Source organism: Pseudophryne corroboree, chromosome 6, assembly GCF_028390025.1.
Source record: "Pseudophryne corroboree isolate aPseCor3 chromosome 6, aPseCor3.hap2, whole genome shotgun sequence".
NCBI lineage: Eukaryota > Metazoa > Chordata > Amphibia > Anura > Myobatrachidae > Pseudophryne > Pseudophryne corroboree.
In genome coordinates, this window is record NC_086449.1 from 809,339,698 (window position 1) to 809,365,427 (window position 25,730).

At 48.9% G+C, this 25,730-nt stretch overlaps 1 protein-coding gene across 2 annotated transcripts in view; it reads left to right on the top strand.

Moving 5' to 3' along the window:
• Nucleotides 1-6,937: 6,937 nt before the first annotated feature.
• The window catches only part of WDR91 (WD repeat domain 91), a 28,279-nt gene continuing 9,486 nt past the window's right edge, over nt 6,938-25,730 (top strand). Inside the window, exons 1-7 of one of the 2 annotated variants that reach the window (XM_063929022.1) lie at nt 6,938-7,158; nt 14,209-14,375; nt 14,800-14,979; nt 17,471-17,677; nt 23,685-23,768; nt 24,529-24,644; nt 24,743-24,929. In XM_063929022.1, coding sequence (XP_063785092.1) covers nt 14,253-14,375; nt 14,800-14,979; nt 17,471-17,677; nt 23,685-23,768; nt 24,529-24,644; nt 24,743-24,929 — 897 coding nt within the window. In that variant the 5' untranslated portion in view covers nt 6,938-7,158; nt 14,209-14,252. The remainder of the gene's footprint in view (nt 7,159-14,208; nt 14,376-14,799; nt 14,980-17,470; nt 17,678-23,684; nt 23,769-24,528; nt 24,645-24,742; nt 24,930-25,730) is intronic. The other variant, XM_063929021.1, reaches the window with a different exon arrangement.

Genomic DNA, 25,730 nt, shown 5'->3' on the forward strand with positions numbered 1-25,730 from the left:
AGTAATTTGTATCAAAACAGCAGTCGGTTAACATATTGTGCGCCTTCACTTACATTTCTTTTAGGTTTACACTGCTAGCTGTCTAACAGTGCTTTGGCGGAGACAGCGTCTCTGTGAGGAGAAAATGGCGCTGTATCGAGTTGTGAGGGCTAAGCCACGCCCCCTTCTCAGCGCGCTTCAGCCCCGCTATTATATAAAATTTTTATACTGACGGGGGTCCGTATACAGTGCCTATGCACTGTATACATCTTTTGCCAGGCTCATTAGAGAGGTATATTGCTGCCCAGGGCGCCCCCCTCTGAGACTCTGAAGTCTTCTGCCGTCACTGAAGTCTTCTGTTCTTCTAATACTCACCCGGCTTCTTTCTTCTGGCTTCTGTGAGGGGGTGACGACGCGGCTCCGGGAACAAGCAGCTAGGCGCACCAAGTGATCGAACCCTCTGGAGATAATGGTGTCCAGTAGCCTAAGAAGCAGAGCCCTTAACTCAGAAGAAGTAGGTCTGCTTCTCTCCCCTCAGTCCCACGATGCAGGGAGCCCGTAGCCAGTAGGTCTCCCTGAAAATAAAAAACCTAACAAAGTATTTTCAGAGAAACTCAGGAGAGCTCCCCTAGTGTGTGTCCAGTCTCTGCTGGGCACAGAATCTAACTGGAGTCTGGAGGAGGGGCATAGAGGGAGGAGCCAGTTCACACCCAGTCAAAGTCTTTTAGTGTGCCCATGTCTCCTGCGGACCCCGTCTATACCCCATGGTCCTTACGGAGTCCCCAGCATCCTCTAGGACATCTGAGAAATATTAAATGGCCTTAGTATATAACACATGACCTATAGTAATGTATTTAATGACCATAGTATATAACACATGACCTATAGTAATAATAGGATTTTGGTACCTACCGGTAAATCCTTTTCTCCTAGTCCGTAGAGGATGCTGGGGACTCCAAAAGGACCATGGGGTATAGACGGGATCCGCAGGAGCTTGGGCACACTAAAAAGACTTTAACTGGGTGTGAACTGGCTCCTCCCTCTATGCCCCTCCCCCAGACCTCAGTTATAGGAACTGTGCCCAGGAACGACGGACATTTCGAGGAAAAGATTTTAGTTCAAACTAAGGCTAGAACATACCAGCCCACACCACAACATACCGTACAACCGGAGTAACAGTAAACCAGATAACAGTATGAATTTAACTGCAGCAACAAGCTGAATATAACTAATACACAACCTGTGTGTAAACCAATGCTACTAATAAGAACACACTGCAAGTAACCGTCCGCACTGGGACGGGCGCCCAGCATCCTCTACGGACTAGGAGAAAAGGATTTACCGGTAGGTACCAAAATCCTATTTTCTCTTACATCCTAGAGGATGCTGGGGACTCCAAAAGGACCATGGGGTTTATACCAAAGCTCCAACACGGGCGGAAGAGTGCGGACGACTCTGCAGCACCGATTGAGCAAACATGAGGTCCTCATCAGCCAGGGTATCAAACTTATAAAACTTAGCAAAGGTGTTTGAACCCGACCACGTAGCTGCTCGGCAAAGCTGAAGTGCCGAGACCCCTCGGGCAGCCGCCCAAGATGAGCCCACCTTCCTGGTAGAATAGGCCTTCACTGATTTCGGCACCGGTAGCCCAGCCGAAGAATGAGCTTGCTGAATCGTACTACAAATCCAGCGTGCAATAGTCTGCTTCAAAGCAGGATGACCAATCTTGTTGGAAGCATACATGTTTTTCTGGCCAACGCCGTTCTGGCGACGTAGATCTTCAAAGCTCTCACAACATCAAGAGACTTTGGAACTGCCACAGCATCTGTAGCCACAGGTACCACAATAGGTTGGTTAATGTGAAATGAAGAAACCACCTTCAGCAGAAATTGTTGACGAGTCCTCAATTCCGCCCTATCCGAATGGAAGATCAAGTACGGACTCTTGTGTGACAAGGCCGCCAACTCAGACACCCGCCTGGCAGATGCCAGAGCCAACAGCATGACCACCTTCCAAGTGAGAAACTTTAACTCAACCTTACGCAAAGGTTCAAGCCAGGAAGACATAAGAAACTGTAAGACCACGTCAAGATCCCATGGTGCCACCGGGGGCACAAACGGACGATGGATATGCATCACTCCCTTCACAAAAGTCTGAACCTCAGGGAGAACAGCCAATTCCTTCTGAAAGAAGATAGATAAAGCCGAAATTTGCACCTTGATGGAACCCAATTTCAGGCCGGCATCGACGCCTGCCTGCAAAAAATGGAGAAACCGACCCAAGTGAAATTCTTCCGCAGGAGCAGCTTTAGTCTCACACCACGAAACATACTTTCTCCAAATACGGTGATAATGTTTCGCCGTAACTTCCTTACTCTCCTTAAGGAGAGTGGGAATGACCTCCCCGGGAATACCTTTCCGAGCTAAGATTTGGTGCCCAACGTCCATGCCGTCAAACGCAGCCGCGGTAAGTCTGGAAACACGCATGGTCCCTGCAATAACAGGTCCTCTCTGAGAGGGAGTGGCGAAGGATCTTCCACAAGTAGTTCCTGAAGATCTGGATACCAGGCCCTTCTTGGCCAATCTGGAACGGCAAGAATTGCTTGCACTCTTGCTCGTCGAATGAGTCCCAGCACCTTTGGAATGAGAGGAAGCGGAGGGAACACATACACAGACTGAAAAACCCACGGAGTTACCAGGGCGTACACTGCACTGGCTTGGGGGTCCCTTAACCTGGAACAATACTTTGGAAGTTTCTTGTTGAGGCGAAACGCCATCATGTCTATCAGAGGAGTACCCCAACACCTTGTCACTTCTACAAATACTTCTTGATGAAGAGCCCACTCTCCTGGATGGAGATCGTGGAAGACTGCTGACAGGGCGCTCACGTGCTGTTCCGCCCAGCGAAGGATTCTTGTGGCCTCCGCCATAGCCGCCCTGCTCCTTGTTCCGCCTTGACGGTTTATATGTGCCACCGCAGTTATGTTGTCTGATTGTATCAGGACAGGCTGACCCTGAAGAAGGCTTCTTGCTTGTATCAGGCCATTGTAAATGGCTCTTAACTCGAGAACATTTATGTGGAGACAAGATTCCTGGAGCGACCATTTCCCCTGGAAATTTCTTCCCTGGGTGACTGCGCCCCAGCCTCGGAGACTTGCATCTGTTGTCAACAGGACCCAATCCAGGATACCGAATTGGCGCCCTCCTAGGAGGTGAGAACTTTGTAGCCACCACAGGAGAGAAATCCTGGCCCTGGGAGATAGACTTATCTTCCGGTGCATGTGCAGGTGAGACCCGGACCACTTGCTCAGCAGTTCCCACTGAAACGCCCGGGCATGAAACCTGCCAAACGGAATGGCTTCGTACGCCGCAACCATCTTCCCTAGAACCCGAGTACATTGATGAACCGACACACTTTTTGGCCTCAGAAGCTCCCTGACCATCGTCTGGAGTTCCAGAGCTTTGTCTTCCCGGAAGAATCACCTTCCGCAAGCCGTTTCCAGAACCATGCCCAGAAAGGGCAACCGAGTGGTCGGGATCAACTGAGACTTTGGCAAATTTAGCAGCCAACCGTGTTGTCGCAGAACGGACAGAGACAAATCCACATTTCTTATCAACCGTTCCCTGGACCTCGCCTTTATCAGGAGATCGTCCAAGTACGGGATAATGGTAACCCCTTGCTTGCGAAGGAGAACCATCATTTCTGCCATGACTTTGGTGAAAATCCTCGGGGCCGTGGAAAGCCCAAACGGCAATGTCTGAAATTGGTAATGAGAATCCTCTACCGCAAACCTTAGGAAAGCTTGATGCGGAGGATATATTGGGACGTGTAAGTAGGCATCCTTTATGTCGACTGACGCAATAAAGTCCCCCCCTTGTAGGCTGGCAATCACAGCTCGATGAGATTCCATCTTGAACTTGAAAACCTTCAAGTATGGATTGAGGGACTTTAGGTTCAGAATCGGTCTGACCGAACCGTCCGGTTTCGGTACCACAAAGAGGCTCGAGTATAACCCCTCCCCTGTTGGGACGGGGGAACGGGAACAATGAACCTCTGTTGACACAACTTTTGTATTGCTGCCTTCACCACCTCCCTGTCCAGAAGAGACACCGGTAAGGCCGAAATGAAGAACCGGTGAGGGGGCACCTCCTGAAACTCCAACTTGTATCCCTGAGATACTATATCTAGGACCCAAGGATCCAGGCCTAATTGAACCCAGACCTGACTGAAGATCCGCAGACGGCCCCCCACCGGTCCGGACTCCCCCAGGGAAGCCCCAGCGTCATGCGGTGCACTTGGTAGAGGTAGGGGAGGACTTTTGGTCTTTGGTGCCTGATACTGCAGGCGACTTTCTTCCCCTTGCTCTACCCTTTGAAGCGAGGAAGGACGAACCTTTTCCACGCTTGTATTTATTGGACTGCATCTGCTGATGTGGTGTCTTTTTCTGTTGTGTGGGAACATAAGGAAGAAAAGATGACTTACCCGCTGTCGCGGTAGACACCAGATCAGCCAATCCGTCACCAAACAAGACATTACCTTTGAAGGGGAGAGTTTCCATAGCTCTCTTGGAGTGGCATCAGCATTCCATTGATGAATCCACAGCGCTCTCCTGGCCGAGATTGCCATGGCATTGGCTCTTGATCCCAAGGGACCTACATCCCTCGCCGCATCCTTCAGGTAATCTGCAGCGTCCTTGATATAACCAAGAGTTAAAAGAACATTATCTTTATCAAGCGTATCCATATCAGCCGCTAAATTCTCAGCCCATTTAGCAATAGCACTACTCACCCATACCGACGCCACAGCAGATCTGAGCAATGCACCCGTATTAGCGAAAATGGACTTCAGAGACATCTACAGATCCTTGAGTGCTGCCGTGTCAGGGGACGGAAGCGCCACCTTCTTAGACAACCAGGATAGAGCCTTGTCGACATTCGGAGACGACTCCCATTTTTCCCTGTCATCAGAGGGGAAAGGATACGCCATGTAAATTCTCTTGGGAATCTGCCACCTCTTATCCGGCGACTCCCAAGCCTTTTCGCAAAGAGTATTCATTTCATGAGAGGGGGGAAACTTCACCTCAGGTTTTTTCCCTTTGAACAAGCAAATCCTTGTTTCCTGCACCGCAGGTCCGTCAGAAATATGTAAAACATCCTTTATAGCCACAATCATGTACTGAATACTCTTAACTAACCGTGGATGTAAAGCAGCCTCAGTGAAATCGACATCGGAATCAGAATCCGTGTCGGTATCCGTATCTACCAACTGATTAAAAGGCCGCTTTTGCGTCCCTGACGGGGTCTGCACCTGAGACAAAGCATCCTCCATGGATTTCCTCCATACCCGAGTCTGAGATTCCGATTTATCCAACCTTTTAGACAAAGAGGCCACATTTGAATTAAGCGTACTTAACATTGTAAGTAAATCAGGTGTCGGCTGTGCCGACAGGGCCAACTCCAGACCCACATCTGTTCCCCCAGCAACCTCCTCCGGGGAATAACACTCAGCCTCAGACATGCCGACACGGAATGTCGACACACACACCGCCTCAGCTAGGGGACAGACCCACAAGGAAGCCCAGATAGAGAAACACAGAGGGAGTATGCCAGCTCACACCGCAGCGCCCATATATCCCAAAACAAAATATATGTTGACAGTGCAGCTCCATGTTACTTTTAAAGGAGCTTGGAGGTTCCGGGCAAGCGTTCTTTGCAGCGGCGTGGAGGAGAGAAAATGGCGCTGACGAGCTGTGCGGCTAAGCTTCAGCCCGCTAAATTTTAAATTAAGAAAATGCCGGCGGGGGTATGAAAAGCGGTGCCGAGGCACCGAACTGCTTTCTGCCAGCTCCCAGACCCAGTAACATGCTGCCCAGGGCGCTCCCCCCCAGCGCCCTGCACCCTGTGAGTGCCGTTGGTGAAGTGTGTGGGAGCATAGAGCGAAGCGCTACCGCTGCGCTGTACCTCGTTACTGGAGTCTTCTGCCGTCACTGAAGTCTTCTTTTCTTCTCATACTCACCCGACTTCTTTCTTCTGGCTTCTGTGAGGGGGGTGACGGCGCGGCTCCGGGAACAAGCAGCTAGGCGCACCAAGTGATCGAACCCTCTGGAGCTAATGGTGTCCAGTAGCCGAGAAGCAGAGCCCTTAAACTAAGAAGAAGTAGGTCCTGCTTCTCTCCCCTCACTCCCATGCTGCAGGGAGCCTGTAGCCAGCAGGTCTCCCTGAAAATAAAAAATCTAACAAAGTCTTTTCCAGAGAAACTCAGGAGAGCTCCCCTAGTGTGTGTCCAGTCACTCCTGGGCACAGAATCCAACTGAGGTCTGGAGGAGGGGCATAGAGGGAGGAGCCAGTTCACACCCAGTTTAAGTCTTTTCAGTGTGCCCAAGCTCCTGCGGATCCCGTCTATACCCCATGGTCCTTTTGGAGTCCCCAGCATCCTCTAGGACGTAAGAGAAATATTAAATGACCATAGTATAGAACACATGACCCATAGTAATATATTAAATGACCTTTGTATATAACACATGACCTATAGTAATATATTAAATAACCATAGTATATAACACATGACCCATAGTAATATATTAAATGACCTTAGTATATAACACATGACCTATAGTAATATAGTAAATGACCTTAGTATATAACACATGACCCATAGTAATATAGTAAATGACCTTAGTATATAACACATGACCTATAGTAATATAGTAAATGATCTATATAACACATGACCTATAGTAATATATTAAATGACCTTAGTATATAACACGAGTCTGACATATATAGTTGACCTACACTACATCTACACGTTACATGATGAGCTATAGCTACATAACTTGCTGTAGCTACATAACACACCACCTACAGCTACATGACGAGCGCAGCGTGCGTGAGTACAGTGTCAGTGTCAGTGTAGCAGCAGCAGCAGCAGCAGCAGCAGCAGCAGCAGCACAGGGTTAGCCTCGCTTTCACTCCAACATGGCGGATGTGAGAAGGGTGTATGTGTAGCGGCGCAGTGTGTGAGTGCGGGGGACTCTCATATCCCCTCGTGACCCGGCCGCGCTTCCTCCTCTGCCTGTCATGTGACCCGAGACGCCCGCCGCTGCTGCTGTTCTGAGAGCACCCTGACAGGGACCGGCCGCCAGCAGCTGCGCCTGCCCGGGGACACTGCAGCGGCTCAGTATGTACCTGGGGGTCTGCTGCAGTGTATGTGTGTGTGTCTCTGCATGTGTGTGTCTGTCACTGCATGCTTGTGTACGTATGTTATATGTCTGTTACTACATGTGTGTGTCTGCCTTGTCATACATGTAGATGGATTTAAAGTGAAACTGAAAACTTGGTTTATGTGTGTTGATCTTAGGGAGCAGTGTTGTGTTGATTCCTCCTATATACAATGTGTATGTGTGTATATCATATGTGTGTATGTATAAATAAATAATGAGCGGATTCGGTTTTACTCGGTTCTAAAAACCGAATCTTATTGGCTATCCAAAACACGTGACATCAGTGAGCCAATAAGGTTCGGATTTGAGAACCGAGTAAAACCGAATCCGCTCATCACTATTAAATACATATTCAGTATGAATTACCGGCAGGCGGGATGCCATCTGTCCATAACCTGACCGCGGCATACCGTTCGCCAGAATGCCGGAAGCGAGGCAAGCACAGAGAGTCCCCTTGCGGGCTCAGTAGGTTCACTGCGTTCGCCGCAGGATCTATTCCCACTCTTTGGGTATCGTGGACACCCACGAGTGGGAATAGTCCTGTTTTGCAGGGATTCCGGCCGGCGACATTGTCGGCTGTCACGATTCCTGACCGCCGGGATCCCAACCACTTGCAAATTGAACGTATCCTGTGTTGGTTGGTTCTAAATCGGAGTGGGAGAAGGGACCTTCTGACATCACTAGGGGAGGAGACATGTTACCAGGGGGAGGAGCTACGGCCAAACAGGGTACCCGAAAAGTACCCTCGCGGGTTCACTTCGCTCGCCACCTGATTACTAAAGGTAATAGTTGGGGGCGTGGATAGTAGAGGAACTATCCCGCTGGCCTAGCTCCTCCCCCTTGTGTCATGGCTCCTCCCCCTAACGTAAAAGGTCCCTTAGGCCACTTGAATCTAGCATCTACCAGCCTGTATTTATACAGTATGTAAGACAAGGTGCTGCCCCTAATGGTGCAGCATTATATACTTCCAATGCTCTGTGCTCCATATAGTGTGTGATAGTGAGCCTTGTCCCAGGACAAAGATGAACACGCTTATCTGACACCAAGACGTCCTTTTCTTTCCTAAGACCTTTGCTGCAGCTGACCTCAAAGGAAATCTATATATTGCATAAAGAAATCTATATTTCTCTAACGTCCTAGTGGATGCTGGGGACTCCGAAAGGACCATGGGGAATAGCGGCTCCGCAGGAGACTGGGCACAAAGTAAAAGCTTTAGGACTAGCTGGTGTGCACTGGCTCCTCCCCCTATGACCCTCCTCCAAGCCTCAGTTAAGATTTTGTGCCCGAACGAGAAGGGTGCAATCTAGGTGGCTCTCCTGAGCTGCTTAGAGTAAAAGTTTAAATAGGTTTTTTTATTTTCAGTGAGACCTGCTGGCAACAGGCTCACTGCATCGAGGGACTAAGGGGAGAAGAAGCGAACTCACCTGCGTGCAGAGTGGATTGGGCTTCTTAGGCTACTGGACATTAGCTCCAGAGGGACGATCACAGGTTCAGCCTGGATGGGTCCCGGAGCCGCGCCGCCGGCCCCCTTACAGAGCCAGAAGAGCGAAGAGGTCCGGAAAAATCGGCGGCAGAAGACGTTCCTGTCTTCAAATAAGGTAGCGCACAGCACCGCAGCTGTGCGCCATTGCTCTCAGCACACTTCACACTCCGGTCACTGAGGGTGCAGGGCGCTGGGGGGGAGTGCCCTGAGACGCAATAAAACACGTTTTAAACCTTATATGGCTAAAGAAATGCATCACATATAGCTCCTGGGCTATATGGATGCATTTAACCCCTGCCAGTTTTCCTAAAAAAAGCGGGAGAAAAGGCCGCTGTGAAGGGGGCAGAGCCTATCTCCTCGGCACACAAGCGCCATTTTCCCTCACAGCTCCGCTGGAAGGATGGCTCCCTGACTCTCCCCTGCAGTCCTGCTACAGAAACAGGGTAAAACAAGAGAGGGGGGGCACTATTTGGCAGTTAATATACATACAGCAGCTATAAAAGGGAGAAACACTTATATAAGGTTATCCCTATACAGATATAGCGCTCTGGTGTGTGCTGGCAAACTCTCCCTCTGTCTCCCCAAAGGGCTCGTGGGGTCCTGTCCTCTATCAGAGCATTCCCTGTGTGTGTGCTGGGTGTCGGTACGATTGTGTCGACATGTATGAGGAGGAAAATGATGTGGAAGCGGAGCAATTGCCTGTTTTAGTGATGTCACCCCCTAGGGAGTCGACACCTGACTGGATGGTCGTATTTAAGGAATTACGTGACAATGTCAGCACTTTGCAAAAAACTGTTGACGACATGAGACAGCCGGCAAATCAGTTAGTGCCTGTCCAGGCGTCTCAAACACCGTCAGGGGCTCTAAAGCGCCCGTTACCTCAGATGGTCGATACAGACCCAGACACGGATACTGACTCCAGTGTCGACGGTGAGGAGACAAACGTAATGTCCAGTAGGGCCACACGTTACATGATCACGGCAATGAAGGAGGCGTTGAACATTTCTGACACTACAAGTACCACAAAAAAGGGTATTATGTGGGGTGTGAAAAAACTACCCGTAGTTTTTCCTGAATCAGATGAATTGAATGAGGTGTGTGATAAAGCGTGGGTTTCCCCCGATAAAAAACTGCTGATTTCTAATAAATTATTGGCACTATACCCTTTCCCGCCAGAGGTTAGGGCGCGTTGGGAAACACCCCCTAGGGTAGATAAGGCGCTCACACGCTTATCAAAACAAGTGGCGTTACCGTCCCCTGATACGGCCGCCCTCAAGGAACCAGCTGATAGAAGGCTGGAAAATATCCTAAAAGGTATATACACACATACTGGTGTTATACTGCGACCAGCAATCGCCTCAGCCTGGATGTGCAGCGCTGGAGTGGCTTGGTCGGATTCCCTGACTGAAAATATTGATACCCTGGATAGGGACAGTATATTATTGACTATAGAGCATTTAAAGGATGCATTACTATATATGCGAGATGCACAGAGGGATATTTGCACCCTGGCATCAAGAGTAAGTGCGATGTCCATTTCTGCCAGAAGAGGGTTATGGACGCGACAGTGGTCAGGTGATGCGGATTCCAAACGACATATGGAAGTATTGCCGTATAAAGGGGAGGAGTTATTTGGGGTCGGTCTATCGGACCTGGTGGCCACGGCAACAGCTGGAAAATCCACCTTTTTACCCCAGGTCACCTCTCAGCAAAAAAAGACACCGTCTTTTCAAACTCGGTCCTTTCGTCCCCATAAGGGCAAGCGGGCAAAAGGCCACTCATTTCTGCCCCGGGGCAGAGGAAGGGGAAAAAGACTGCACCAGGCAGCCTCTTCCCAGGAGCAGAAGCCCTCCCCCGCTTCTGCCAAGTCTTCAGCATGACGCTGGGGCTTTACAAGCGGACTCAGGCACGGTGGGGGCCCGTCTCAAAAATTTCAACGCGCAGTGGGCTCACTCGCAAGTGGACCCCTGGATCCTGCAGGTAGTATCTCAGGGGTACAAATTGGAATTCGAGACGTCTCCCCCTCGCCGGTTCCTGAAGTCTGCTTTACCAACGTCTCCCCCCGACAGGGAGGCGGTATTGGAAGCCATTCACAAGCTGTATTCCCAGCAGGTGATAATCAAGGTACCCCTCCTACAACAGGGAAAGGTGTATTATTCCACGCTGTTTGTGGTACCGAAGCCGGACGGCTCGGTAAGACCCATTTTAAATCTGAAATCCTTGAACACTTACATAAAAAGGTTCAAGTTCAAGATGGAGTCACTCAGAGCAGTGATAGCGAACCTGGAAGAAGGGGACTTTATGGTGTCTCTGGACATCAAGGATGCTTACCTCCATGTCCCAATTTGCCCTTCTCACCAAGGGTACCTCAGGTTTGTGGTACAGAACTGTCACTATCAGTTTCAGACGCTGCCGTTTGGATTGTCCACGGCACCCCGGGTCTTTACCAAGGTAATGGCCGAAATGATGATTCTTCTTCGAAGAAAAGGCGTCTTAATTATCCCTTACTTGGACGATCTCCTGATAAGGGCAAGGTCCAGAGAACAGTTAGAGGTCGGAGTAGCACTATCGCAAGTAGTACTACGACAGCACGGATGGATTCTAAATATTCCAAAATCGCAGCTGATTCCGACGACACGTCTGCTGTTCCTAGGGATGATTCTGGACACAGTACAGAAAAAGGTGTTTCTCCCGGAGGAGAAAGCCAAGGAGTTATCCGACCTAGTCAGGAACCTCCTAAGACCAGGCCAAGTGTCAGTACATCAATGCACAAGGGTCCTGGGAAAGATGGTGGCTTCTTACGAAGCGATTCCATTCGGCAGATTCCACGCAAGAACTTTTCAGTGGGATCTGCTGGACAAATGGTCCGGATCGCATCTTCAAATGCATCAGCGGATAACCCTGTCTCCAAGGACAAGGGTGTCTCTCCTGTGGTGGTTACAGAGTGCTCATCTCCTAGAGGGCCGCAGATTCGGCATTCAGGATTGGGTCCTGGTGACCACGGATGCCAGCCTGAGAGGCTGGGGAGCAGTCACACAGGGAAGAAATTTCCAGGGCTTGTGGTCAAGCATGGAAACGTCACTTCACATAAATATCCTGGAACTAAGGGCCATTTACAATGCCCTAAGTCAGGCAAGACCTCTGCTTCAGGGTCAGCCGGTGTTGATCCAGTCGGACAACATCACGGCAGTCGCCCACGTAAACGGACAGGGCGGCACAAGAAGCAGGAGGGCAATGATGGAAGTGGCAAGGATTCTTCGCTGGGCGGAGAATCATGTGATAGCACTGTCAGCAGTGTTCATTCCGGGAGTGGACAACTGGGAAGCAGACTTCCTCAGCAGACACGATCTTCACCCGGGGGAGTGGGGACTTCACCCAGAAGTCTTCCACATGATTGTGAACCGTTGGGAAAAACCAAAGGTGGACATGATGGCGTCCCGCCTCAACAAAAAACTGGACAGATATTGCGCCAGGTCAAGGGACCCTCAGGCAATAGCTGTGGACGCTCTGGTAACACCGTGGGTGTACCAGTCAGTGTATGTGTTCCCTCCTCTTCCTCTCATACCAAAAGTACTGAGAATCATAAGAAGGAGAGGAGTAAACACTATACTTGTGGCTCCGGATTGGCCAAGAAGGACTTGGTACCCGGAAATTCAAGAGATGCTCACGGAAGACCCGTGGCCTCTACCTCTAAGAAAGGACCTGCTCCAGCAGGGACCATGTCTGTTCCAAGACTTACCGCGGCTGCGTTTGACGGCATGGCGGTTGAACGCCGGATCCTGAAGGAAAAAGGCATTCCGGATGAAGTCATCCCTACCCTGATCAAAGCCAGGAAGGATGTAACCATACAACATTATCACCGTATTTGGCGTAAATATGTTGCGTGGTGCGAGGCCAGGAAGGCCCCTACAGAGGAATTTCAACTGGGTCGTTTCCTGCATTTCCTGCAAACAGGACTGTCTATGGGCCTCAAATTAGGGTCCATTAAGGTTCAAATTTCGGCCCTGTCAATATTCTTCCAAAAAGAACTGGCTTCTGTTCCTGAAGTTCAGACGTTTGTCAAGGGAGTACTGCATATACAGCCTCCTTTTGTGCCTCCAGTGGCACCTTGGGATCTCAATGTAGTTTTGGGATTCCTAAAATCACATTGGTTTGAACCACTCACCACTGTGGACTTAAAATATCTCACATGGAAAGTGGTAATGCTGTTAGCCCTGGCTTCAGCCAGGCGTGTCTCAGAATTGGCGGCTTTATCCTATAAAAGCCCTTACCTAATTTTTCATACGGACAGGGCAGAATTGAGGACTCGTCCTCAATTTCTTCCTAAGGTGGTTTCAGCATTTCACTTAAACCAGCCTATTGTGGTGCCTGCGGCTACTAGGGACTTTGAGGATTCCAAGTTGCTGGACGTAGTCAGGGCCCTGAAAATATGTTTCCAGGACGGCTGGAGTCAGAAAATCTGATTCGCTGTTTATCTTGTATGCACCCAACAAGCTGGGTGCTCCTGCTTCTAAGCAGACGATTGCTCGTTGGATTTGTAGTACAATTCAGCTTGCACATTCTGTGGCAGGCCTGCCACAGCCAAAATCTGTAAAAGCCCATTCCACACGGAAAGTGGGCTCATCTTGGGCGGCTGCCCGAGGGGTCTCGGCTTTACAACTTTGCCGAGCAGCTACTTGGTCAGGGGCAAACACGTTTGCTAAATTCTACAAATTTGATACCCTGGCTGAGGAGGACCTGGAGTTCTCTCATTCGGTGCTGCAGAGTCATCCGCACTCTCCCGCCCGTTTGGGAGCTTTGGTATAATCCCCATGGTCCTTTCGGAGTCCCCAGCATCCACTAGGACGTTAGAGAAAATAAGAATTTACTTACCGATAATTCTATTTCTCATAGTCCGTAGTGGATGCTGGGCGCCCATCCCAAGTGCGGTTTGTCTGCATTACTTGTACATAGTTATTGTTACAAAAATCGGGTTGTTGTTGTGAGCCATCTTTTCAGAGGCTCCTTCTGTTATCATGCTGTTAACTGGGTTCAGATCACAAGTTGTACGGTGTGATTGGTGTGGCTGGTATGAGTCTTACCCGGGATTCAAAATCCTTCCTTATTGTGTACGCTCGTCCGGGCACAGTATCCTAACTGAGGCTTGGAGGAGGGTCATAGGGGGAGGAGCCAGTGCACACCAGCTAGTCCTAAAGCTTTTACTTTGTGCCCAGTCTCCTGCGGAGCCGCTATTCCCCATGGTCCTTTCGGAGTCCCCAGCATCCACTACGGACTATGAGAAATAGAATTATCGGTAAGTAAATTCTTATTATTGCATAATACCGTTTTCAACATGGATTTATTAAAACAAGTAGCAAACTCACAATACCATCTGGTGACAATATTGCATATCTCACACACGGACACTGGAAGCCAGGTGTATGGGTGGCTCAAAGAATTACTTCCCTTAAAATGTGTCCTGTTTGGTCTTATTCTTGTAACAAACGCTGTATAAACCTATTGTGCAAATATATTCTTACTGTAGGAACAATGTGTTATTATTTTTAACGCCTTGGTACACACATCCAGATGACGTCCGCTGTGGAACGTACAGATGACCTGGTGAGAGAGTATCTTACTTTCAGAGGATTCACCAACACCCTGAAATACTTCGAAGCTGATGTTAAAGCAGATAAAGACAAAGGGTTTCGTGTAAGTGCGTCTGAAGTCCATGATTGCTATTTGGGTTTACGTCCTTCCGCTCTACGTTTTATTCCCAGTCCAGGTTTTCTCTTTTTGTTTGAAGCATTCGGGGAAATTAAAATACCATTGCAGTGAAACGCGCTAGCAGGTTTATCTAAATTTCTCGGGGCTGTTAGAGTTGCCCGTGCAGCTGTTTAAAACTAGACGCACAACTTCACAATGCTGCTAGTCTAAACAACTCGATATCTGTCCAGCCTGGTGGGGATAGCGTTATAAGACAGAGGTCATGGAACAATTAAACCAAACCTGTCCCAAAGTGACGCGTTTCACCCTTATGGAATTCATTCTGGGCAATAAAGAGCGGCGATGTATATTTGCGCCTGTGGCTTTGTTACTGACCTGGTTATTATAGTCAGTCTGTTTCCTTATTCAGGTGGACAGGATTGTTGAGCAGTTGCTGCAGTTTATCCAGAGCTATGACCTGAACGGGCTTCTGGATTACTGGGGCTACCTGGAACGACGTCTCTTCAGCAGGTTGGAAGATGTGTATCGTCCAACAGTCAGGAAGCTGAAGACCAGCCTGTTCCGATATTACCTAGTCTGCACAATACAAGTATGTAATCTCCAAAACCAGCCCCTGTATTTAATACTGCCAGCTGTGTTATTTGACAAGTGTGAGTTTATAACTGACACAGTGGGGCAGATGTATTAAGCCTGGAGAAGTGATAAAGCAGTGATAAGTGCAAGGTGATAACGCACCAGCCAATCAGCTCCTAACTGTCAATTTACATATTGGAGCTGATTGGCTGGTGCGTTATCACCTAGCACTTATCACTGATTTATCACTTCTCCAGGCTTAATACATCTGCCCCAGTGTTTTTAGGGCGGTACATTTTGGCAGATGTACTACGTATTAGAGAGTGATAAAGTACCAGCCAGTTCCTAACTCTCATTTTTCATTTCGAACACAGCCTGTAACATGGCAGTTAGGAGCTGACACTTTCTCTCTCTCTCTCTCTCTCTCTCTCTCTCTCTCTCTCTCTCCCCTTTATCAGTCTGAAAGGTTTAGTACATTTCCCCCATTTGAGGAGTGCTACTCTACATGAACAGTGTTTACAGGGAAATCAGTAGTTATACTGAGGAAAGACTAGGTTTAAATAGTATTTTTGGTACTCCGCTTTTCTTAATCTATCTGGGGGACACTGGATACCATGGGGTATAGAGGGGGCTGTTCAAGGAGCAGGCAAAAGTGCAAACTAAACTAGTTTGTGGGCTGCCTCCTCCTCACTCTAAATCCTATGGGGCTTTATGTTTGACTTTAATAAGCCCATAGGAGATAGAGATAATACTCGTAACAAGAAAAACAGTAACGAGAGAGAGTGATAACAGAGTGTAACAAGAAAAAAAGGAAAGGAAAGGAAGGCAGTGTCCCCCACGTGGATTACGAGAACCTTGCTTAACGCTGAGTACCAAAATCCTGTTTTCTCTGTTGTTCTATCTGGGGGATACTGAAAACCATGGGGACGTTCAAAAGATGCCCACAAGGGGAGGGTACGTTTAGCTATGGCTGAGTGCAAAACTCTACGCCCAAAACTGTCGTTATGGTCTTCAAAAACATTATAAAACAAAAGAATACTCACAGCTGTAGGTAAAATGGGGCCCACTACTTGGGCACAAAGAAAAGAAACTAAGGCCCTATAGGATGTAGGAGGCAGCAGCACAGAAGCTAGTTTAGTTTGCACTTGTTCCTGCTCCTTGAACAGCGCCCTCTATACCCCGTTGTATCCAGTGTCCCCCAGCTAGGATGACAGAGACAAAATGTTTAGACTGTAGTGCACCACCGCTGGGGCACATGATTGTTGTGGGTCAAGGTTGTGTGTTTTCATGGAGGGGAAAGTGGTTTCTATAATTTCTGTGATCCAGCTGTAAGGTGATCTACGCAGTATTGTGTGTGTGGTAGTGTTTTTTTTTGTTTGTTTTTTTATGGCATATGACGTTGGACAGAACGGAGCCCACAAAATGTGCCAAAGTCCAATGCTGCAGCGGCATAGGAATTACTAGGAGGGAAATAATTGCGTAAACAATGTTCTAAACATTTGAGTAACGGGTTCTTATGTGTAGCTTAGCATAGTTGATAGTTTATGCCCCATCTACCAGACGTGTGGCGTGTATGTATCTTTCTCAGGCCTCTGCTACGTGACCATTATTATTGATTGGTAACTTTCATAAGGTGATGGGTTCCAGGTTGGATAGGTCATTCCAATTACATTAGTGGATTAATAACACCTTCTTTGGGTCACTGCAGAGTCATTAAGAGAATCAAATTGATTACTGAAAATAAGTAATTCCAGGGACTAAGCAATAACTTTTAATTCTCACCCCTATGACGATAAGTCCTTTCTAATACTCGCTCACTGAGTTACAAAACTACACGCCCCGGCACATACATGTATTTTTAGTTGCACTGCATGCTAGCCTTTGCGACGGCGTGTGCGCTGGTTCCTGCAGCGTGCACGGGTCACACATGTCACAGGCTTTGTCCATTTGGGACTTCAGAATGAGCCTCGGCGGATCACCTGATGTTGGGGGGGGGGTCACTAGAGTGGTAATAACAGCCACTACCCGTGACGTGTATAATTTCTGACATGAAAATGTGCCATCTATACCGTACAAATATTAGTTACAATAACACTGAACGGACAAAGTCCATTGGTGCGTATCATAAATGTGTATTTGCACACGGATTGCCTTTGCTATGTAGAACTAATTGAATAGTCGGGGACAAGTAGGGGGAGATGGATCAAGCCTTGGAGAGTGATAAAATGGAGAAGTTGCTCGAAGCAACCAATCAGATCCTGTCCGTTATCTAGTACAGTCTTTGCAATGACAATTAGAGGCTGATGGCTTTGGGTAACTTCTCCAATTTATCTCTCTCTCCAAGACTTGATACATTTCCCCCATAAAGAGACCAGAGACCCAGTTAATACACAAGGTACATTCAGTAGCACCACAAAATTTTTCCCTATTGTGGCAATAGTCTTTGCGGTTGTTGAGATGTCGGTCTCGTTCCAGAAAATGGCTGTAGCGTTGCGTTTGCCTTGCAGAGCAGCCGGACGGACAAGGCGCACGACTTCTTCCAGAAGCAAGCCCCGGAGCTGCAGAACCAGGCTGAATGGAAGGAGTGGTTCGCTCTTCCCTTCCTGCCCGCCCCGGATGCCAACCCGACCTTCTCCACGTATTTCTCTCGCCAGTGGGCAGACACCTTTACCGTATCTCTGCACAACTTCCTCAGCGTCCTCTTCCAGTGCATGCATATCCTTTCTGACGGGATTCAGAGGGAGGGAGGGAAAGTCACGTGCGAGGGATCATGGGGAGAGAGAGAGTTGTGGCAGGGTCTTACACAGTGGCTGTACGGGCTTTAACCCATCAGCTGCTGCTTATATTTGTCACCCTGCATAAATGCAGTTCTGCATGTCCTGTTTCCACCGGGGATTCCTGGTCCTGAATTACGGTGGGTGCACGAGAATTAAAAGGAAATTGTGCACAATTATATCCCTCAACAGTCCTTAGCGTGAATTCGAATATATTCATATTGGTTCTGCTTCCTCAGTAAAAAATAAACCTATGGTGGGCTGGAGTAATTTTTTTTTTTTCTTCAATATTGTTTTAAAAGTCTAGTAGTTACTGTGTATTTACTAAGGGGTTATTTTTGGGAGGTTTCTTATAGTATTCTGAGGATCCGCTCCTTCCTCAGCTTATGCTATTCTGTTTTTATTTTCCTTCAAAATGCCATGCATCACTCCCAAATATATATCATTTTCTCTAGCATCCATAAGGGATATTGGGGAAATCTAGTACGATGGGGTATAGACTGGGTCCAAAGGAGCCAATGCACTTAAATTTCTTCAACTGGGTGTGCTGGCTCCTCCCCTCTATGCCCCCTCCCACAGCCAGTTTAGAAAAATGTGCCCTCAGGAGAGGATGCACACTCTGCAGCTCCAGAGAGTTCTCTTCAGTTTCTTTTTAAATCTTTGTTATTTTCGGTATGCTGTTTGGGCAACAGCATACCTGTGCCGTGGGAGTTAGGGGGGGGGGGCTCACCGGCCTTGCGAGGTGTCAGAACCGCTTCCCTGCTGCAGTACCACCATCCTGAGGGGCTGTTGTACAGCGGGGCACTGCGCCTTTGCGGTCACAATCGCAGCACGTCGCACACCCCTAACGATAGCCTGAAGGTGACATCAGTGGTGAATACAAACTGGGGGCCCCGGTTCATGGTGTGGCAGAACGCGGGCGTGGCATACGGGACCCTCCTGGGGGGGACCCGTTATAGCCCCCTGCGTACACCGGCAAGCGATTGTGAAAACAGGTATTTATGTTATGTTTTACACCAAAAGGAGACATTTGCCAGTATAAATAAGTGTATAGCTCCGGCGCCATTGCAGGGGGCGGAGCTATCTCAGAGCGGGACCAGCGGCTTCTTGGCGCCTTCCTCTGCTTCCAGCAGCAGGCACACAGCTCCTCCAACACTCCAGATACATATAGGGGTGTTAGAAAGGGGTAGAGTAGCTATTATACTTGTAAATAGAGTCCTGAAAAGGACAAAACACCGGTGTTCCACTGAGTCACAGTATAAAGTTACAGCCTGCAGTCTCCCTGACTCTGCTAGGCTTGGGGTGCTGGTCATTTTCTCTGGGTCTCCTACTCGCATACAATCAAGGGCAGGCTTGCTTGTACATTGTCTGTGTGTTGTGTGTCAGAGTTTGTCTCCTGTGAATATGGCAAACACCATTTATGCACATGCAGATTCCCACCCACCCCTTCTCATGAACAATGTAGCAAACTCCCTGGATGGCGGACATGTTCTCTCAGCCCTCTGCAAATAGTCATAAGACACAGCGACTGCAGCAGGCTGTTGCAGACCTTGCTGCAAGAGGCAGAGGGCAGACCCTTCTCCCTAGCTCAGGGCCACATACACGTGGGCCGCCTGCTTACTCTCAGTAACTGAAGAGGGACAGAAGGAGGGGGGAGGAGCTGGACCCTATTATTGAGGATTCATCTCCTGCACAAGGGCTTGAGCCCCTCATACTTGCTATCAGGGATGTGTTAAAACTCCCAGTAGAAGACGATGCAGTAAAGCAGTCGTTTTTCTCCTCACAGAAAAAGGTTAGCTTCACTTTCCCTGATTCTAAGGAATTAGGTGATATGATAAAGTTGACCTGGAAAAATCCTGAGAAAAAATTCCAGGTGGCCTTAACACTTTCCCATTTTCTACTGAAGGCAGGAAAAACTGGGAAGATCCTCCGGCTGTTGACATCTCTGTTTCACGCATGTCTAAAGAGGTGGTGTTACCGGTCCCTGGCTCCTCGGCTTTAAAGGACCCTGGGGATAGAAAACTAGAAGACTACACTGAAGTCTATTCCACAGCAGCTGGTATATCACAAAGACCTGTGATAGCGGGTTGCTGGATGACACATGTCATTCACACCTGGGTGGGCCAGTTCAAGAGGGCCTTGCGGGGGATAGGTCTCTGGTGAGTATGGTTACTCTGATCAAACACATTCAGGATACTGCACTCGTCCTGTGTGACTCTATTAAAGAAATAGGCGCTATTACTGAGAGTACTACTGCCATGGCAGTGTCTGCTCACAGAGCTTTATGGCTGCGCCAGTGGATAGCGGACGCAGATTCCAAGCGTAGTGTGGCGTCTCTCCCTTTCTCAGGGGAGTGGCTATTCGGGGCTGAGTTGGTTTCATGGATTTCCAAAGCTACTGTGGGGAATTCCACGTTTCTCCCCTCTGGGGCTCCACCGGCTAGGCGCTCCTAACCGGGGCCATCTACTCAGTCCTTTCGGACCGCTATGTTTCGATCTTGAACCAGAGGCGCCTCAAACGCTGCACAAGGCACCAGAGGTAAGGCAAGAAAGCCAGAAGCTGCAGGTTCCCAGGAACAAAGCGCTAGTGCAGCTTCCACTAAGACCTCAGCATGACGGTGCCCGCCCACCCCGAGGGGAACACGTGGTGGGGATTCGGAGGCGTCACTTCAGCCACATCTGGGCTACAAGCTGGAGTTCGACAGTGCTCCTCCCCAACGATTTTTCAAATCAGGCTTAACAACTTTGGAGGATACGCGTGTTACGCTGCAACAGGCAATCCTAAAATTGGTCCAGTCCCAAGTCAGTGTTCCAGTGCCACTGCAACAACAGGGAAAGGGTTATTACTCCAACCTGTTAGTGGCACCGAAACCGGGTGGTTTGGTAAGACCCATTTTGAATCTGCAATCCTTACTTAAGGTTTTCAGGTTCAAAATGAAATCCTTGCAAGCAGTGATTGCGGGTCTGGAAGAACAGGAGTTCATGGTCTCCCTGGATATCAGGGACGCCTATCTCCATATCCCGATTTGGCCACCTCATCAGGCTTGCCTAAGGTTTCCCCTGCTGAACTATCACTACCAGTTCCAGGCGCTACCCTTCGGCCTGTCCAGAGCTCCGAGGGTGTTCACGAAGGTGATGGCGGAGATGTTGTTCCAACTTCGGGTCCAGGGGGTCAATATTGTCCCTTACCTAGACGATCTCTTGATAAAAGCAAGATCCAGGGAGCTTTTATTGCTCCATATAGACTGCACTATCCAACTACTGTCACACCATGGGTGGATCCTCCAATTTACAGAAGTCAGACCTGGAGCCAACTGAGCGGCTCCTGTTCCTGGGAATGTTGCTGGATACTGTGGCCGAGACAGTGTTCCTCCCAGAAGACAAAGCGAGAACACTTCAAAAGATGGTCCGCATGGATCTCCAGCCTCCTCGAATATCCATCCATCTTTATATAAGATGGTTGGGGAAGATGGTTCCCTCGTACAAAGCGATCCAGTATGGAAGGTTCCATGCCAGAACATTTCAATTGGATCTCTTGAGGAAGTGGCCCGGATCACATCTTCAGATACACCAGATAATACAGCTGTCACCTCAGGCCAGGATTTCCCTCCTGTGGTGGCTGCAGTCCTCCTACCAACTGGAAGGCGGAAGTTTCGGGATTGGGAGCTGTCACCCAGGGGGCTCAGTTCCAGGGCAGGTGGTCAGCCACGAAGCCCTCCTTCCGATCAACATTCTGGAACTAAGGGCGATCTACAATGCTCTGATTCAGGCCTCCTCTGCTCAGGGATCACGCAATCCAAGTACGGTCAGACAACGCCACGGCAGTAGCGTACATCAGTCGACAAGGAGGAACAAAAAGCAGGGCCTGCATGCGAGAGATGTCAAAGATACTCCTCTGGGCAGAAAGAAATGCAAGACCACTGTCTGCAATCTTCAATCCAGGAGTAGACAACTGGTAAGCGGACTTCCTGAGTCGTCACAATCTCCACCCGGGACAGTGGGGGCTTCGCCATCAGGTGTTTCTGCAGCTCATCGACCGGTGGGGCTGCCCACAAATAGACATGATGGCTTCTCGACTCAACGAGAAGCTTCGTTGGTATTGCTCACGAACCAGGGACCCTCAGGCGAGGGCAGTGGAGGCACTGACATCGCCTTGGCCTTACCGACTGGTCTACCTGTTTCCTCTGATTCCATTGCTCCCAAGGGTGCTCAAGTGAATCAGTTATCAAGGAGTCCAGGCATTTCTGATTGCCCGGATTGGCCTCGGAGGGCATGGTACACGGATCTTCTTGACATGTCCGTCGAAGACCCTTGGCCTCTGCCAATGAGAGGAGATCTTCTTCACCAAGGTCCGTTTGTCTACCCGGACTTACGGCGGCTTCGTTTGACGGCATGGAGGTTGAGCAGAACATCCTAGCTCACAAGGGCCTTTCCAAAAAAGGTTATTGCTACGATAGTTCAGGCCAGGAAACCTGTGACGTCAAAACACTATCGTCATATCTGCAGAAGATATGTCTCTTGGTGTGAGGAACGCACGTATCCGCCTGCGGAATTCCACTTGGGACGTTTCCTCCGTTTCCTGCAGGCTGGTGTGGATAAGGGCTTACGTCTAGGTTCCATTAAGGTCCAGATTTCAGCTCTCTCAAATTTCTTCCTGAAGAAATTGGCGGTATTGCCAGAAGTTCAGACCTTCTTGCAACCGGTGCTTCACATTCAACCTCCTTTTGTGCCACCCACGGCACCCTGGGATTTAAATGTAGTGTTGGAATTTCTACAGTCCTCCGGGTTTGAACCTCTGATGACGGTAGAAGACAAGTACCTCACCTGGAAGACGGTGGTGTTCTTGGCCCTGGCTTCTGCTAGACGTGTCTCAGAATTGGGGGCCTTATCGTGTAAAAGCCCTTATTTGGTCTTTTATGAGGAAAGAGCGGAGCTCAGGACTAGTCAGCAGTTCCTGCCGAAGGTCGTCTCTGCGTTCCACTTGAATCAACCTATTGTGGTTCCGTCAAGTTCCGGCACTTCTGTTCCTCCGGAGGCATTGGACGCAGTGCGAGCCTTGAAGATCTATGTCAAGAGGATGGCTCGGATTAGACAGACTGATTCCCTGTTCGTGCTCTTTGATGCGCAGAAAAAGGGTTGCCCTGCTTCACAGCAGTCCATTGCTCGTTAGCTTAGACTTACTATCCAACAGGCCTATGTTTCGGCAGCCTTACCTGTCCCACAGTCTCTGAAGGCCCACTCTACAAGATCGGTGGGGTCTTCCTAGGCGGCTGCCCGTGGAGTCTCGGCCTTGCAACTAGGCCGAACTGCTACCTGGTTGGGGAAGAACACCTTTGTGAAGTTTTACAGGTTTGATACCCTGGCCAAAGAGGATTCACAGTTTGCACAGGCGGTGCTGCAGTCGTCTCAGCACATTCCCGTCCGTTCTGGAATCTTTGGGACATCCCCATTGTACTAGATTTCCCCAATATCCCTTATGGATGCTAGAGAAAATAGGATTTTAATTACCTACCGGTAAATCCTTTTCTCGTAGTCCAAAAGGGATATTGGGCGCCCGCCTCGGTGCGGTGACTTTTCTCTAGGTTATCTCTGCTATGGTTACCTGTTCAGCTGTTGCTGTTTGGTTGGCAGCTGTTGCTGGTTGTTCTGTTAGTGGTGTGCTGGTGTGTAAATCTCACCACACGTTGTTATGTTACTTCTCTCATATATGTCCTTTCTCCTTCGGGCACTATTTAACTATAACTGCCTGTGGGAGGGGGCATAGAGGGAGGAGCCAGCACACCCAGTTGAAGAAATTTAAAGTGCATCGGCTCCTTTGGACCCTGTCTATACCCCATCGTACTAGATTTCCCCCAATATCCCTTATGGACTACGAGAAAAGGATTTACCGGTAGGTAATTCAATTTTTTTTTTTTTTTTTTTTTTTCATTTTTCCTTAACCTTCTGCACCTGTCCCAACTATCCTCAACTTCGACGCTGAATGCCAGAGGATTTTTCGCACGCAAGAAGAGAATGAGTCCCTCAGACAGAAGGTAGGTGCCTGGTGGAAAGTTGCAGATATGTAGAGATGATTGCACCCTAGTCAGGGATTTACAATAGAGTGCAGTCCTGTCGCAGCAAAGCTTTTGACTTGCTTGCGGTACTTCGAACTTTGTTCAGCGGTATGAGGTTAGGCAGGTGACAGATCTGTGTCTATGGAAGGAATGTTCCGTGGTGCAAACTGTCCTAGGGGTGGCCTCAGTTTTTCTGGCCCATGTTATTCCTGTAAGCTAGCAGTGTTCGGAATCATAACATTGGTTGCCTTAGAAAGTCCAGCTATAGGGAGAATTTACCTTAGGCGGGGATTCTCATTTCTGGGTGAGGATAGAGAAATTGTAATTTGCGGGGGTCATGAAATCTATGATCGGGCTTAGGGGGAGATGTGTCAATCTTTGGAGAGAGAAAAAGTACAAACCAGCCCCTAATTGCTATGATACAGGCTGTATTTGAAAAATGGCTGGTACTTTCTCTCCACTTTTTTTATTTTTCTCCAAGATTTGATACCCCTCTCCCTTAGTCCGTGCCTCGTTAGGCAGGTTCTACAAGTGAGAAGAAGAGGGAATAGGAGAAGCCTGTTCCTGCCGGTAGAGAGACTTAGCCATGTACGTTCTATAAAATGATAGCTAGAATCTGGTTACTAAGGACAGGTGGGGGTATTGCCCAATGTGGGAGGGTTGCTTCGTCTCCCCCTTAGTGATGTATGAGTGCATATCATGCATGTGACGTGTCCTCCTTTCTCTCCATGTTTCCCAGCTCTTTGCTCTTCAGGCAGAGGCTCACCGGCTGAGGAAGGAGAGCGACGACCCGGTGGTCCATCACAAGCTGCCTCACTATGTCTGCAACATGGACCGGCTGGGGGATTCCGAGCTGTGAGTAGCCTCTCGGGGAGCCGGACCTCTCCATTAATACTTGAACTAGGGAGGAACAATTTGCGAAGTTGCCCTTTTCATCGCCTTCTCTTCCGCAGTAACATGGTGTCCAATCAGAGAAACCCCGGCTCAGCTGTCCAATCCCAGAAGACCCCCAGGTTCCTCTCTTCTCTACTTCCCCAAAGCAAAAAAGTAGCCACAAAAACACCGCAAGCCACCGTGTCCTCCCCGACGCAGAGCGCTGCCGCCGGCCTTCCGCTCAAGAAGGAGCCGGGGAACAGTCAGGTAATATAGGCTGTGATCCTCACCGACTTCCCTGCTCATCTGTACTGATAACTGTATAGGAAAATAGTAATGTAAATGTTGTTTAAAATTGACATGGGCCATCTGTCACTTTGGGGGAGATGTATCAAACCCAGCGTCTCCAGCAACCAGTCAGATTCTACTTGTCCTTTATCTAGTGCATTCTATAATATCCTAGCTGGTTGCTAGGGGAAACAGCTTCACTTGTCCTCTTTTAGAAGGTTTGATAAATCTCCCCCTAAGACATCAAAGGATTCCATCTCCTCTGCTACTGGGATACGAAGTTTGCAAAGTCACTGCTACGGGGTCACTGCTACACCACCCCTGTATCATCCCTTCCCCTGTAGCAAGTTTTGGTCCTGTCTCATTCTGGCCTCTCCATTCCTCGTTGCATAAGTAGAACCTGAGTTTGATATCTGTAACTCGCATATTGACAGAGCATCATCGTATTTCAGGGGAAGCCTATATTTCTCCTTCATGCCATAGGGGACACTGGAGTCTTTATAACAGTAGGGTATAGGTGGTGGTAGATGGGAGCCTGACACATTCATGTCGACATGTTCTTAATATTGACATGCCTGCAATATTGACATTAACCACGTCATCACTGATGAAATGTCAACATGAGTAGAACTGTTGGCAAAACTTCCCTGGTGGTCAGCAGGGACTTACCTGGTCCGACTTGACTGCTCTCTTCCGGGTCTGGCGGACAGCTGGTGAGGTCCACCGGCTGATCCACTAGTACTTCCGGCGATGTGTATCCCTGACCCTTTCCCTAGTGTC